The sequence below is a fragment of the Carassius gibelio genome, chromosome B5 (assembly GCF_023724105.1).
Source record: "Carassius gibelio isolate Cgi1373 ecotype wild population from Czech Republic chromosome B5, carGib1.2-hapl.c, whole genome shotgun sequence".
In the NCBI taxonomy this organism is placed as follows: domain Eukaryota; kingdom Metazoa; phylum Chordata; class Actinopteri; order Cypriniformes; family Cyprinidae; genus Carassius; species Carassius gibelio.
The window spans coordinates 33,327,147-33,341,819 of NC_068400.1; the positions used below are offsets into that span (position 1 = coordinate 33,327,147).

The following is a 14,673-nucleotide window of genomic DNA, read 5'->3' on the forward strand; positions in this document are numbered from 1 at the left end:
CAGGTCTACACATAGGACAAAGGATTTGTAAATAAACATGACTTTTGCAATTCGTTCGCAGATTAATTTTAATCAATTGAAAAAGCCACCATGAGATTACGTGTATGTCCGTAGTCCATAACAAACTACCAACAGCCAGAAGCAGCACTTAAATTTATTAGGTTTCCAATCCTCTTATGATGAGACCCGCTGACCGCCCTTGATTGGAAGCCTGGTATCCGGATATGAGCGTCACTAAATCTGCATCCAGCGCAACACGCAGCCGCTTTGGGAAATGGCCGGACTATCCAAACTGTCCGACAGAGTGAGATGAACCTGCTGGACACCTGACGAGATGATCCTCCTATAAAATGCGTGCAGTAGTTTGCACTTTGTCGGCCATGTAACTTGTGAAATTATTATGCAAGAGAACAAACCGGATTGTTTGTGCCAGCGGTATCCCAAGGACATAATGACTTCGGCTGTTCCTCGATCGGGATTTGTTGTCTTTTGCATGGTAAATCCAGTTTTATTCCTCTCGATACGTGACATTTATACTGAGAGACTTAAGCGGCACGTGCTTAGCATGTTGAACAGTACAGACTGTTGTCATGCTTAAACTTTATTGCTGTCACTTCGCAAACTTGTTGAACTGCTTTGGGACACCAGAATAGCCCCGTTTGTTAATTATTATATTACCGGGTATTAAATATCAGGAAGAAGAAAAAAAGCTCTGATGAAAAAAGAAGAAAAAAGAGCCATGATGTGAACTAGTAACGTTACTATTTAAATGCAATTCCAGCTGAATAGCTAGCCTTGTTTCTCAAAGAGCTGAACAAGCACATTGCATTCTTGTGGCAAATACAATCTGTTATCAGGTCATCGCAGGATAATCTCGCAACTGTTCTTTTCACATCGAGCACAATAATGCACGTTTAAGTCCCTCTGTGGATCTGAAAGATGCGGTTGTGCATTCAGCAGTGATTCTTACTCGAGATCAGCTGCTGAGTGTCTGGCAGTACTTCTTAAAGGTAAAGTTCACTCAAAAAAAATCTGTCCGCCTCAAGTTGTTTCCAAACGTGTATTGGTTTATTTCTGATTTTGAACAAATAAAGATAGTTTTAAGAATGTTGGTAACCAAACATTTGAATGGTAGCCATTGACTTCCAAAGTATGAAGAAGAAGAAAAAGCTGCAAGTTCGTGGCTACCATCAACTGTGATCTGTCTCTTTAATGACTGAGGTTGAGGATTGTTTTCTCACTTGCAAAATCACTTATGTCTGGTACAGGTTTCTTAAATCACTGACCAAGTTTGTGTTCATTGAATTTTCTTATTCAGATCTATATTTTGGTTAAGTATTTATTCTGAAAAGACTTTATTTACCTCCCATCTTCTGATGAAAGTACCAAAAATTATCACTCCTGCCAGTTGTTAGGCCACATTTCAGTAATATCAGTAATGAACAGTAATTTAGTTTGTACATTATTTATTTATCAATGATGTCCATCATATATATATATATATATATATATATATATATATATATATATATATATAATATTATTATTATCATTATTATTATTATTATTTTTTATTCCTGTGGGCAACTGTTTCTGTTGAGGAAAAAAAAAATTCAGTGTCTAGTTTAAACTTAGTACAGGCTGTTTACACCAGCTGCACCCACCAACGTGTGACTGGGCTAGTCAACATTACAAAAGACATCAGTTGTCAGAATCATTGGCCAAGCGGCAACCTCCCACTCTCTCTTGTGAGGCCAACATGGAAGTGACTATAATTTGTCAACTGGTCGCTAGAGGGTGGCTGCTAAAGGGAGTCAATCTCATAGACTTCCTATGTTGAAATGTCCAACTTTACAGCAGAAAAAAAAAACATGTTTACAGCCTGGTTCAAAAAAAGATTTTGGTCTATATAGCTAATTTTGCCCTTCATAACAACTATGAGGGGGTGAATTTTTGTATAACTCATCCGATTAGATTATGTTAAGCCTTAAAGTTCTGCACAATTAAGGGCATGGCCACTTGAGTGAAAAGTGGATTGCCACTGCTGTCACCACCCTCGTGCTAGGTGGATGTGATTTCAGCAACCAGCTCCGCCTTTTGGACAATTTTTCTATTATACTGGACGGTCGGCTCCACCTACTTTAGGCTTCAAAAAACACTCTTTGGAAATCTACGGATGACACATCACAGTCCATGTTTTTTACAGTCTATGTCAGTGGTGCATGTAGTAAAGCGTGTAATAAACTAATATACTAAAATAATAAACATGTTTGGAGAAACTGTATTTGAAGAGTAGGCTAGTGTCACTTTTATGAAAATGTTCGCATGCTTAAACGCCAGCAAGAGCCTATGCGCTCGGCTAAAGTCGATTCGTTGGACATTTTGAATGACAGTAGCGTCAATAGTTACCGTACCTGGTCATGGCAGGGGCGGGCGGGAAATAGGCTCTTGCTGGCGTTTAAGCATGCAAACATGACCAAGAGTGATGACATGATGAGTGATACAGTCTATGGTGAGGACATAACATTCAGTCAAAGTGAGACCCCTTGTGGCTGGCTATTATGGGTACAGGTCATCATAAGTCCCACACTTTTCATAAAAGTGACACTAGCCTACTCTTCAAATACAGTTTCTCCAAACGTGTTTATTATTTTAGGTAGTCATTATCACGATAATCCATGTCCAAGAGTCAATTTCCTCAGATGAGATGGTTTTTATTCGTTACTTAATTGACATGGTGCTCACACACACTGACCTCATCGAGCTTTTATTTTGGTAACTTCCGGCATTTAGAATTTGCATATTAGCTAACTATTTAGTTTCACCCAAAACATTTAGAATCAACATTTAAAATTTATATTTATATTTAGATTTAACATTTAGATTTAGATTAAACATTAAATTTTACATTTAGATTTTAAATTTAGATTTAGCATTTATATGTAACATTTAGGTGTAACATGTAATATTTATATTTAACTATTTAAAATATAAAAGTTGACAAATGTTGTTGTAAATGTGCTAAAAAGTGACCGTCAAAAATTCATGCCAGTTTTTTAAACCTTGTTTGAAGCTAAAAGTGTAAAAATGTTGCTGTTATTTTCAGCATGAGCCGCTTTACAAAAGATGCCCCATAATTGCATGTCTCAGATTTAGGCTATCTATTCGCCCGCATACAAGCAGCACCGTTTCATCTCAGAGATGCATTCTGTCTTTGCGCTTGCCAAATTTCGCCGTGTAAATAGCAAATCCATCATGGCATGAGTGCAACTGGCTCTTAAAGGGAATGGAAGATGAGACTCTGATTGGTTTATTGCATGTTACGCCCAAAAAACACCCATTACTCAAGAGAATAGACCAACATGTTTAGACCATGCGCCCAGGCACGCCAACCGTTTTTCTGTCGTTAAAATAGCAAAAGTGGATTTGGACATGCCCTGAGTGCACCTGCGCCGACATGATTTTATGTTTACGCAGCACGATACACAACATGCAAAAAGACAGTACAAGTCATTTATAATCCGTAATTATGTCCCTGCTGGATGCAACAAATGACTGGTTTGTAATGGGTTGTATTAGTTTTTTCTTGTAGCTACACATGGCATCACAGTATGGTAAGGGGCGTAACATTTCCATCACATGCTTGAGGCTTTCGGCCAATCACAATGCATTGGATAGCTTGCCTGTCAGCATACACCTCACTTTTCAGAACGATGAGCTTTGTAAAAATCGATGCGTTTCAGAAAGGCGGGGCATAGAGGAGCAACGATTATGTACAGTATGTGGAAAATGTGTTTTTTTAACCTTAAACCACATAAATGCATTGCATTACACCAAATACACAACATAATGTTATTTTTTAGGAATGTGATATGACCCCTTTAAATGACTATCCAAAAATGACTAAAAAGCTGTATATTACTGGAAGATGCATCTCCAGTATTTACATCAGTTTATTCCAGTTACACCAATTACTGGAATTCAGGAAAATAATGTTAGTACATGCATACCCTTTTGCATTTTATTTATCTTTACTTGGAAAATATTCTGAAAAGATGCATACATTCATTTTAGTGCATCATGCTTAACTGTATTATTGTTTTCTGTTTTGTTCCCCTATTTGTGTGTGTTTATGTGTAGGTTTTAGTCATGATTTGTGCCCTGTACCCTGTGCTGAAGACACTGTGTGTTCAGATTCACTCTGCTGTCACAGGAAGCTATGTGGCCGGATATCACTCTGTGCTGCTTGTCAACTGTCCCACAGAACAAACCGCTAGAGACATTGGGAGGTATTGTACATGCATACAGTGATACACACACTCACACAAAGAAATATAGAAGATTAGAAATAAGAAAAAGCTTTATTGTAGCTAATAATGGACATACTTTGCCTTCAGCCATCAGGTGACAAGTGTGTGTAATGTTTACAGCTTGCATGTGACAGTCAGTGACATACAGTATAATAAAGGTATTCTGTAATATGTAAATATTAGCTTATTTTGAACAGAAGTTGATTTATAATTGCAAAAAGCCCCTAGAACAGAACACTAACTTACTAATTGTTTTCACCTGATGAAGTTGACCATTTTATTTTTCATTTTCTGCTTCTGAATGTGGGAAGGTTTTAGACCACAAACTATGAGAAACCCAGATGTTCTTTCTAGTAATAACATAAGCAGATACTTCACTGTTTATGGGTGTAATACGCAGGATAGTGGTGTCTTTTAAACTACAGTATTTAGCAATCAACTGGATCTTTTTATCAGAATCATAAAAAATATGCATCAACAAACAAAAGGTTTGACAAAGGAGGCATCTCTTCTTTTATCAGATGCCTGAATGTATTAGACAAATATTGTGCACAAAATACTCACTTGCTTATTCTTTAAAGGGATCATGAGCTGGAAAATCAAAATTCCCTTGATCAGAGGTCACTGTGCTATAAAAACATTGAAGTTCAGAGCTCAAATGTTTCTCATTAGTCTATAAGCAGCTTATATTGAATCCAATCTGCCAGAACTTCAAAATGTGCCACTTTATGATGTAAAACCCCGCCTCTGCAGAAGATCAACGCCTGCTTCTACAGCACTGCTTCTTTAGCCGCACCCACCGATTATATTTTTATGGGCACATAAATTACAGCAAACTATTATTATTTTTTCTTTAATTACTATGCTGTCCATAACATTTCACAATAGTTTTTACAGAACTTGCAAAACCTCACCATGGTCCATATCATAGAGCATCTCTACCTGAGTGTCATATTCCCTCTCAATTGCGTTAGGATTCATTTTCCCATTATACTCTTGTTAAAGAGCACTTTACAGTGGTTAAGCGATTAGAGTGCACTCCAGAATAGCAAGCTTATCAAAGTGCAGCGGTTCCTGAGGTTCAGAACCACACAAGTTTGAAGGTGCATTTGCATCTTTCTGATCCAGGAGAGATAATCCATACAGTTTGTTTAAAGGGTTGGTGAAATGCTATTTCATGCATACTGAGATTTTTACACTGTTAAAGAGTTGGATTCCCATGCTAAACATGGACAAAGTTTCAAAAATTAAGTTGTACGTTTGAAGGAGTATTTTTGTTCCAAAAATACCTCTTCCGGTTTGTCACAAGTTTTGGAACGTTTTTTTTTTTTCGATTATGGGTCTGTGTGACGTTAGATGGAGCAGAATTTCCTTATATGGGTCCTAAGGGCACCCAAAACTTCTATAGCAGAGCAGAGACGAGACATTCACTAAGCAGAGCGAGAGCGAAATGTCACAAAAGAAGTGTGTTTTTGGTTGCCAGGGCAAGACAACCCTGCACAGATTACCAAAAAAAAAAAAAAAACTGCATTAAGGGACCAGTGGATGGAGTTTATTTTTACAGAGCATCAACGGAATTGTGCAAGTGTTTGTGTTGGTTCCCTGCATTTCGAAGGTGCTCATTTTACAAACAAGGCCAAGTTTGACGCCGGATTTGCACATCGTTTATTTCTTAAGGATAATGCAGTCCCAACGAAAAAGGGTCACGATCGTGTGTTGAAACCGCCTGCGGTGAGTAAAACTGCTTCAGATATCTCTGTGTTGTAAACTTGGCTATCGGCGCGTAGGCACATCAAGTAAACAACATGCGATGTTGGCATCAAACTGCACTTTCCACATGTAAACCTTAAAAAAAAAAAAAAAAAGACAACAAAGTGGAACTTAAGTCATTTTCCAAAACCGCTAAGCAAATATATACAGGTTCGATACATACCACATAGAGACGTTCTGCTGTAGTCGTTGCTGCGGCTGCTGCTCTTGTTCAATTTCAGCCTCGGGATCTGATTCTGGATCATAAATATACGGATGAATCTGACTGTTAGCCATGGTTTGTTTTGGATGATGTTTTTTCCTCACGGTAATGTCACAGCTTCCAGTTCTCAACGCAAAAGCCTACTCGCGCTCGTGATTCTTTAGCTCCGCCCACACGCCACGCCTCCAGCCGGTCGTGTTTTTCGGGGGGAAAAACGGTACATACTATCTTGTCTTTTAAAACTAAGTACTACTCAGTACTACTCTATAGGTACTCAAGATTAACAGGATATTGAGTGAAAACGAGCACCCCCCCCCCCCCTTTAATTTATAAACCATTAATCGGGAACGTGGGCAAACAATAATGGGATCTTTTGAGAGTGCACTCTTTAGGTCTGAGAATGGAAATATATTTTGCCAAGGTCTGAAGAATTCTGCGTACAGTAGGTCTGTTGTATTGAGGAAATAAAAAGGGAAGGGAGGATAATAAGCACGGTGTAATGTGAGGCAATGGCAGATGCATCAGGAAAGGAGAAAGGCGGCAGGTACATTTTAATTTGACTAGGCCATGGAAGCACCACCGAGGGATGTAACCAAACTAAGAAGTGCTACAATCCAAACAATGAGTTAGAAAATCAACTATAGTCCACACTGTCACGATATAAGATCTTTCATATCATGGTTACTGTGGCCATAAAAATTCACAATATCGATATATCATGATATCTGTAAAAACCTTGTGTGTGGGGGGGGCGGGGGTATGAACAATACATTTATTAATCTCTGTTTATAAAAATAGTCATCCATTGTTCATGTTAGTTCACAGTGCATTAAAGTTTACAAATGCAACTTGTGATTTTAATCATGCATTAGTAAATGCTGAAATTAACAAACTAAGATTTAATAAATGCTTTGGAAATATTGTTCAATATTATTTGTTAACTAATTTAATGTTAACTAATGAACCTTATTGAAGAATGAGCACAGTGAGGCATTAAGTGCATGGCACTATGACTAGTTTAACATTTTACAAGTTTAATGTAGCAATGTGGTCTCAGTTTTTCAAGATCAGTTTTAATCGTGTACCTGTTAATATATTTAAAAAAGGAAATAAAGTGTTTCTGTGCAAAGGCTGTATTTATAATCACCCTTTACTTAAATATATGAATTTAACAGGTTAATATAACGTTTCCCATTTTAGTAAAATAATGACAGCTAATTATGAACATGGCTCTCCTCTGAGTAGCTACGAGGACTGAATCTTCTTGTGTAACAGGTGTTAGCGTTAAGGCACAATACTGCCACCTAGGAGCGCAACCAGGTACTGGTGCTGGAGTATTTACATGTGTTATCATATGAGAACTGTTCATTTTTTAAATGTTGCGGTTATCACTAATACCGGTATATAGTTATAATTGTTGCTTTTGAATGTGACGGTTATAGTCAATACCGATATATTGAAATAACCCTAGTCCATACAACCTGGTCCACATTCCTGAGCCAACCACCACACCATCTGTAGGCAGTTACTGTATATTTTTATGGAAAATAACTAGTTTTTGGTTTAAGGGTATTGAAGCTTATAGGTAATTGTGACTTTTTATGACTTTTTTTCACGTAGTTTATATATATATATATATATATATATATATATATATATATATATATATATAAATATAAATATAAATATATATATATATATATATATATATATATATATATATATATATATATATATATATATATATATATATATATATATATTAGTTTTTTATCAGTGATATGGTTGCAAATGGAATACAATTGCGAGTTAACAAAGTTTAGATCTTACAATTCAAATTTTTTTTTGTAGTTCTGAATGAGACAAAGCTCCAAGTCCAAATTGTAAGATATCAGCTCAGAATTGTGATGACAAAAAGTCATAATGTTATTTTTATTTTTTTTTCTCTGTTTCTTGTGGCGAAAAGAAGCTTCCATTTCAAGGGTGTGTTTGTGTTTGTATGCAAGTCTGCTAACATTCTGAGTGCGGTTTCAAAATCTGGTCATCACCCTATCAGTAATGAATGCTTGATACTGATTTTTAATCATGGAATAAAGCAAATGTATATTGCTGCATATGATCCTGTTTGGCAAATTTAAATTTGAATATATAGCATTTTAAAAAATATATATTTATTATTTTGTATATGCTGCATTGCTGATTAATCCACTGTTAAAACTTTATTTTAACCATAGGGTATTACACTTGCATTCAGATGAGCTATGTGTATGTGTCTATACATCTGAAAAAGTAAAGAGTGCCTTTGACTTGTGGTGCAGTCATATGCAAATACAGAGAAGCTAAATTCTTTCTCTTTCTATTAGGAGCATCATGGAGAAAAGGCTGGCAGCTTGCGTGAATATATTTCCTCGCACTACCACTATGTAAGCCCAGCAAGTTTAACCTTTCACCTGTTATGAGCTCTGAATCCAAATCACTGCAGCCTGAAGTGTAACTTTAGCAACAACATAAAGTTAACAACATAAAGATAATCTTGTCTGGACTGTAGAACTGGAGTATTGCGTCATGTCAGTATGTACAGCAGAAAAATCTTTACATTTTCTGTAAGATATAAATGAAAATAAAAGAAAGATAAAATGTTCCAGTAAGGATTACATGCATGTATGCATTTACAAAATATTTATTACGTAAAATATCAATTGTGTATTAATTTCAGGTACTACTGGAAAGGAGAGATACGGGATACCTCAGAAATACTGTTGGTGTGTTGATATATTTATTCAGATTTAAGCTTTCCCATTCAAATCAAGTGTTCTTATTTTTTAAGATGTTTATAATGCTTTAATGAGAAGTTATAAATTGTCTTTGTCTTATTCTACATAGCTACATGTCTTATTGTGGTTATGCTATGTATACTAAATGAATGACTTCCTTAACAGCTTGTGAGGACAAGAACATTTTTGGTGCAAAGACTTGTGACTTATATAAAGTATGTACATTTTTATTTTTTATCAAATGCTAAATATTCACCCAACATGCACAGTTAATGTATTTATTTATATTTTTCCTATAATTTCCTTAACATCTGTTTTGCTATGTCCATTGCTGATTTCTAGGGCTGTTGCTAAGGTGTTCTTTAATGAGTTGCTAGGGTGTTCTGGTTGGATGCTTACTGGCCAAGTCAAAAGTTCCCCAAGTGTCTGATATTCGGGTCTCACATTGCTCAGGTTCTTTCTCCAGTTTAAGCTTATTGGATTTGTTTGGCCTTTTGTCCACCAGGCAAAATCCATTAAAACAAGCACTTAAAAAGTAATGGCATACCTCTTCTCAGCAAGCCACACGATTTAGGATTTCATTTAAACATTTGAATCTATAGACAATGTATAGTGCATGTTTTGTTATTCACAGCATGTAGTGATGCATCACTAATCCAGGGTTCAAAATCAAATTGGCTGTTATATGAACCAAATTAAGTGACTGTTGTATGAGACTTTCTCATATGGTATAATGGTTTCCACGACAACAAAGCATCATAATCAGAAGAAAATTGTGGATCTGAAAAAATGCTCTCTTTGTGGTACCTATAAGCAGGTCAAAAAGATATGTCCTCTTACCTCACATACTTCTGAGTGACATGTTTACTTCCTGCATTTGTCTGCATTTATTTGAACAAAAATGCAGTTAAAAGAGGAATATTGCGAAACATTAACATACAGAGATTAACACAGAATAGTAGTTCAAAAACAGCATTTATATATATTTAAAAAGCTAAATAATAGTATTGTCTTTTTAAAAAATCATACTCACCCCATGCTTTTGAAAAATAAAAACAGTATAAGTGTTTAATTTGCATTTATTCCTTTTGATATTATCACATTCAAAAACATTGTTTTAACTAGGACTTATTTGTGTTCCCTCAGAGCTGTGCATCCATATGACATTCCAGAAATCATCAGTTTTCCTATTGACGATGGAAGTCAACTATACTTGAAGTGGATGGAAGATGCCGTCACTGATATTTGACATCATTCTGCAGTACAGTGGAAAAGCTTTTTTTTTGGAAGCTCACTACACAGAAACACTGAGGGATCAGGGGACATGATCACAAATTCTCAGGTTAATGGGAACCCTGGCCCACACAATGTCTGTTAATATAAAGATAAGTGTATACATTTACTGGATGGATATGTGGAAAGGGATTCTGATGTGTTTTTACCAGTTCTATTACATTTATGCATTTAGCAGATGCTTTTATCCAAAGTAACCTACAATAGAAGAACAAAAGCAATTTGTCACAGAGCCAACAATATTTATAGTATGCCAGGGTTATTAGACTAGATTTGGAAGCAAGCAGAGGAGTAATGCAGAGAGAGATATATTTAATTTTTTTTAAAGCTAAGAAGTAGCTTAAAAAAAAAACCCTTTGAAACAGGGTTTCCGCGGGTCTTAAAAAGTCTTACATTTAGTTTTATCAAATTTAAGGCCTTAAAAGGTCATATACAGGAAAGTCTTAATTACGATTTCAAGAGGTCTTAAATTTGGGGATGAAAAGACCAGATTTCCGATATGGCTGAATATGAAGATTAAACTTCAAAAGGCAAACGTTATGATTTCATTAAATAAACATGCTGTGCTGCTTTGTGTTCTACTGTTACCAGGGAAACAGTTACATTCTACCAAACACTCCACCTGCTGGCAGAATGAATGAGCATTTTCGATGAACGAGAGTTGTTTTGTTCAGAGTTCAGACCAATGCGAAAATCGACCCATGTTTTTGCCCTGCAAACACGCAGAGCTTTAAATGTGAACTGGTGGATCGATAAGAAGACTATGCATTATAAATATCTAAAAAGTATAGAGTTGTACGATTTGGTCTGCCAATTCTGCTATGATATCACAATTGTTGGTTTAACTCATAGACTGCATAAAAACATGGACGTAGTGTCCGTGACGTCACCCATAGGTTTCCAAACAGGGGGACAGGGTTTCATATTTTATTGAAGCACCCCTGGGCGCCGCCATTGGCTAGCGGACCCCCACCTGATGTTAGGATTCCATTGACTCCCATTCATTTTGGCGTCACTTTGACAGCGAAAAACTTTACATCTGAGGTGTTTAAAGACTCCATTTGTACTTTTTATAATTTTTTAAAGAAACACAAAAATGTATAAAAGGCATATCTTACGTTATGGTCCCATAGAAGCAGTTCTTCAAACTGCTGTCAAAAAACAGGCTAACGATTGCATCATAACCTGCGACTCTCTGTCGCACAGTAAAGAAATTACCGTATGGACAGGAGGAGAAGCTCACAGGCAATCTTTTACTGTCTGAGGCAATCGGGGGGACGCGGAGGCATAAAGTCAAGGAAGATAATTAATCAGAATACTAACCAAAATGTGCCCCTGTTCACGCTCGCCTTCTCTGTAAGATTCGGTGGGTGATTCAGATTTCTCTTGGCACAGCGATTAGAAGACTTACAGGTTGCTCACGTGACATCTACGTCATCAAGCTAAGTTTGAGTGTGCGCAGTACGCTCGACCCCCAGGAAGGGCGTTCTTCTAATTGACTTCACTGGTCTCCGTCGAATACAATGGGGTTGCTGTCTGTTTCTTTTACTGTCTATGTTTCCAATGAGAGTTTTTGAAACCAAAAGTGGATGGAGCGGGCCGTCGCTGTGCGTCACTCTGGGGTAATCAAAAATAGGCGGTGACAGCAGCGGCAATCCACCTGTCACTCTAGTGGCCACGCCCTTAATTATGTAGAACTTTTAGGCTTGATCAAATTTAAATGGATGACTTATTTTTAAAAAATCACCCTCTCACAGTTGTCATTAAGGGCAAAACTAACCATGTAGACCAAAATCACGTTTTGCACGGCTGTAAACATTTTTTTTTTTCTGCTGTAAAGTTGGGCATTTTAACATGGGCAGTCTATGGGATTGACTATGCGCATTTATAGTGCGTTCTTTTTTATAGGTTGCTGTCTGTTTCTTTTACTGTCTATGTTTCCAAAGAGAGTTTTTGAAACCAAAAGTGGATGGAGCGGGCTGTCGCTGTGCGTCACTCTGGGGTAATCAAAAATAGGCGGTGACAGCAGCGGCAATCCACCTGTCACTCTAGTGGCCACGCCCTTAATTATGTAGAACTTTTAGGCTTGATCAAATTTAAATGGATGACTTATTTTTTAAAAATCACCCTCTCACAGTTGTCATTAAGGGCAAAATTAACCATGTAGACCAAAATCACGTTTTGCACGGCTGTAAACATTTTTTTTTTTTCTGCTGTAAAGTTGGGCATTTTAACATGGGCAGTCTATGGGATTGACTATGCGCATTTATAGTGCGTTCTTTCACTGCATGAATCAGTGCAATAAAATGCATTTAGAATTATCACATACTTCAAGATATGGGGCAGAAAATGTATATATATATCATTTAATATAGTTAATATCACACAAAGAGTGCCGTTTCTTCCTCCAAAAGTTCAGCATGATCTCGATTTTATACAACAGTTCTGTAAAGAAGTAGTTAATATGAAGAGACTTACGTTTAAGACACCGTATTTCCTGTTTTTTATCTATTTCTTCAACAAATATATTTCCAAACACAGCCACAGCACTGATTTGCATCTCTGAACAACACAACAGTGTTTCGTTTTTGTTTTATTTTCTTGGCAAAAGCCCAAATGCAATAATTTGACTACAAATATGGTGCACACTTAAAAAAAAAAAAAAAAAAAACGGCTTAAAGGTCAAAATGGCCATAAAACTAGTTGGAAATTATTAATTTTGTTTATTGCTGTATACTTACCACACATAAGATGAAGAATATAAAAAAAATTTGGAGCCAGCTGTTAGCACAACTAGAGATAAGACAACAAGACACTCTATAGCAAAATATTGTCTAATTATCGTTATCGATTAAAATCCCCAATAAATGTTTGAGATATAATTTTTTGTCAATATTGCATACACCTAATTTATATTTTTTTACTTGTAAAATAATTTATCGATAATAATTGTTAAAATTAATATAGTAATGAATACTTTTGACTGAAATGTAAAGTTTAGCATTTTAGAAAACATTTTGGTTTTGTGAAAACTTGTATTTGAACTGTAAATTATGCATTTTATAGTTTAATATGGTACTATTTACATCGCCCAACCCAGCTCATATGGTATTAATTTTATTTGTGCAGGTCTTAAAAGGTCTTAAATTTGAGCTTAAAAATCCTGCAGAAACCCTGTTAAAAGCCATTTTAAAGGCTTTATCATTTTCAAGATGCCTTTCATACTTAACTGGATGAGACCGTTATTGTAATCTGTTTCAGTGACCCGAGGCATAAACTGTTACACCACATACTGAAGAGCTTCTGTTCAAGCATATATACTTATTAACCATTTTGTTGTGAATCACTTTATTATGAAGAGTATAATTTAAAGCTAATATTAATTAATTTAATTGTTAAAATATGCTCATGTATATTCAACTCATTTCTCATGATTGGTCAAGTGTTAATGTAGTGGTTGAGCAGAATTTGAGTGCTTGTTTTTATTTTATATTTTTTTCTTCTATCAAATAATGCATTTATTTCAAAATAAATAAACTGGATCTCTTCAAGTTTGACTTTGACAACATCACTTTTTATTGTTAAATGTTGTACAATATGCATCAAGTTCATTACTTTGCAATATTGCAAACTCTAAACATAAACATGCTTTCTAAATGGATCAGATTTAATTGCCTGGCTCGTATTTATCTTACACGACACATTTTTTTTTTTTTTTTTTTTTTTTTACACATCAAAATATGTTGTCCAGTCAGTTTAGCAATCATGGGCAAATCCGAATCTGTTCCCTCAAATAATTTAACATTCAGAATCACTGTGTGGAACTATTGAGAAACTTGGTTTTGTTGAATTCGGTTTATGTCCGCACTCGTCTGGCTTTTGGAATGGTGTTTTTCCCGAACTGTGAAAACACAATAGAAGTGCAGATGTGAGGAAGTGCTTTTGTGTGCTGGGATTTTCTGAAATCCAGTCACGATGAAGTCATTAATCTGGCCACTCATCTAGTAACCTACAATGACATGCTGATTTTAAAGTATAGACAGCTTCTTTTTTTAATAACATGTATGCAATATATATATTTTTTAAATATTAAATTCAGCACATATTATTACATATGTCTGTGATATCAAGGATCGCTATCGACATTGTTTTTAAAGCTCCTCGTCTGTCTAACATTTTACATTTTAATATATTGCTTGATTGTCAAATCATTTATCAAAGATCATTTATCAATTTATCAGTATATACTGCTCAAACATATGCTGACAGAGAGTATCTCTGTACAAGGTCACTCCTTTTTAATGCATACTTGACTTTAAGATCA

At 35.8% G+C, this 14,673-nt stretch overlaps 1 protein-coding gene across 1 annotated transcript; it reads left to right on the forward strand.

Moving 5' to 3' along the window:
• The first annotated feature begins 234 nt into the window (after positions 1-234).
• On the forward strand, positions 235-14,015 carry LOC127957145 (protein CutA homolog). The gene is made up of 6 exons (XM_052555550.1): positions 235-496; positions 4,141-4,289; positions 8,646-8,705; positions 8,999-9,044; positions 9,222-9,271; positions 10,203-14,015. Exons 1-6 carry the CDS (start codon positions 401-403, stop codon positions 10,303-10,305), a joined length of 504 nt encoding a protein of 167 aa, XP_052411510.1. The 5' UTR covers positions 235-400; the 3' UTR covers positions 10,306-14,015.
• Positions 14,016-14,673: the final 658 nt, after the last annotated feature.

What these genes read in the sequence shown, in the direction of transcription:
- LOC127957145 (XM_052555550.1), top strand. Translation starts at nt 401, where the DNA reads ATGCAAGAGAACAAACCGGATTGTTTGTGCCAGCGGTATCCCAAGGAC. An exon ending in ATACCTCAGAAATACTGTTG is followed by an intron (nt 9,045 to 9,221) that starts GTGTGTTGATAT and finishes CTTCCTTAACAG; the next exon opens with CTTGTGAGGACAAGAACATT. An exon ending in AGACTTGTGACTTATATAAA is followed by an intron (nt 9,272 to 10,202) that starts GTATGTACATTT and finishes GTGTTCCCTCAG; the next exon opens with AGCTGTGCATCCATATGACA.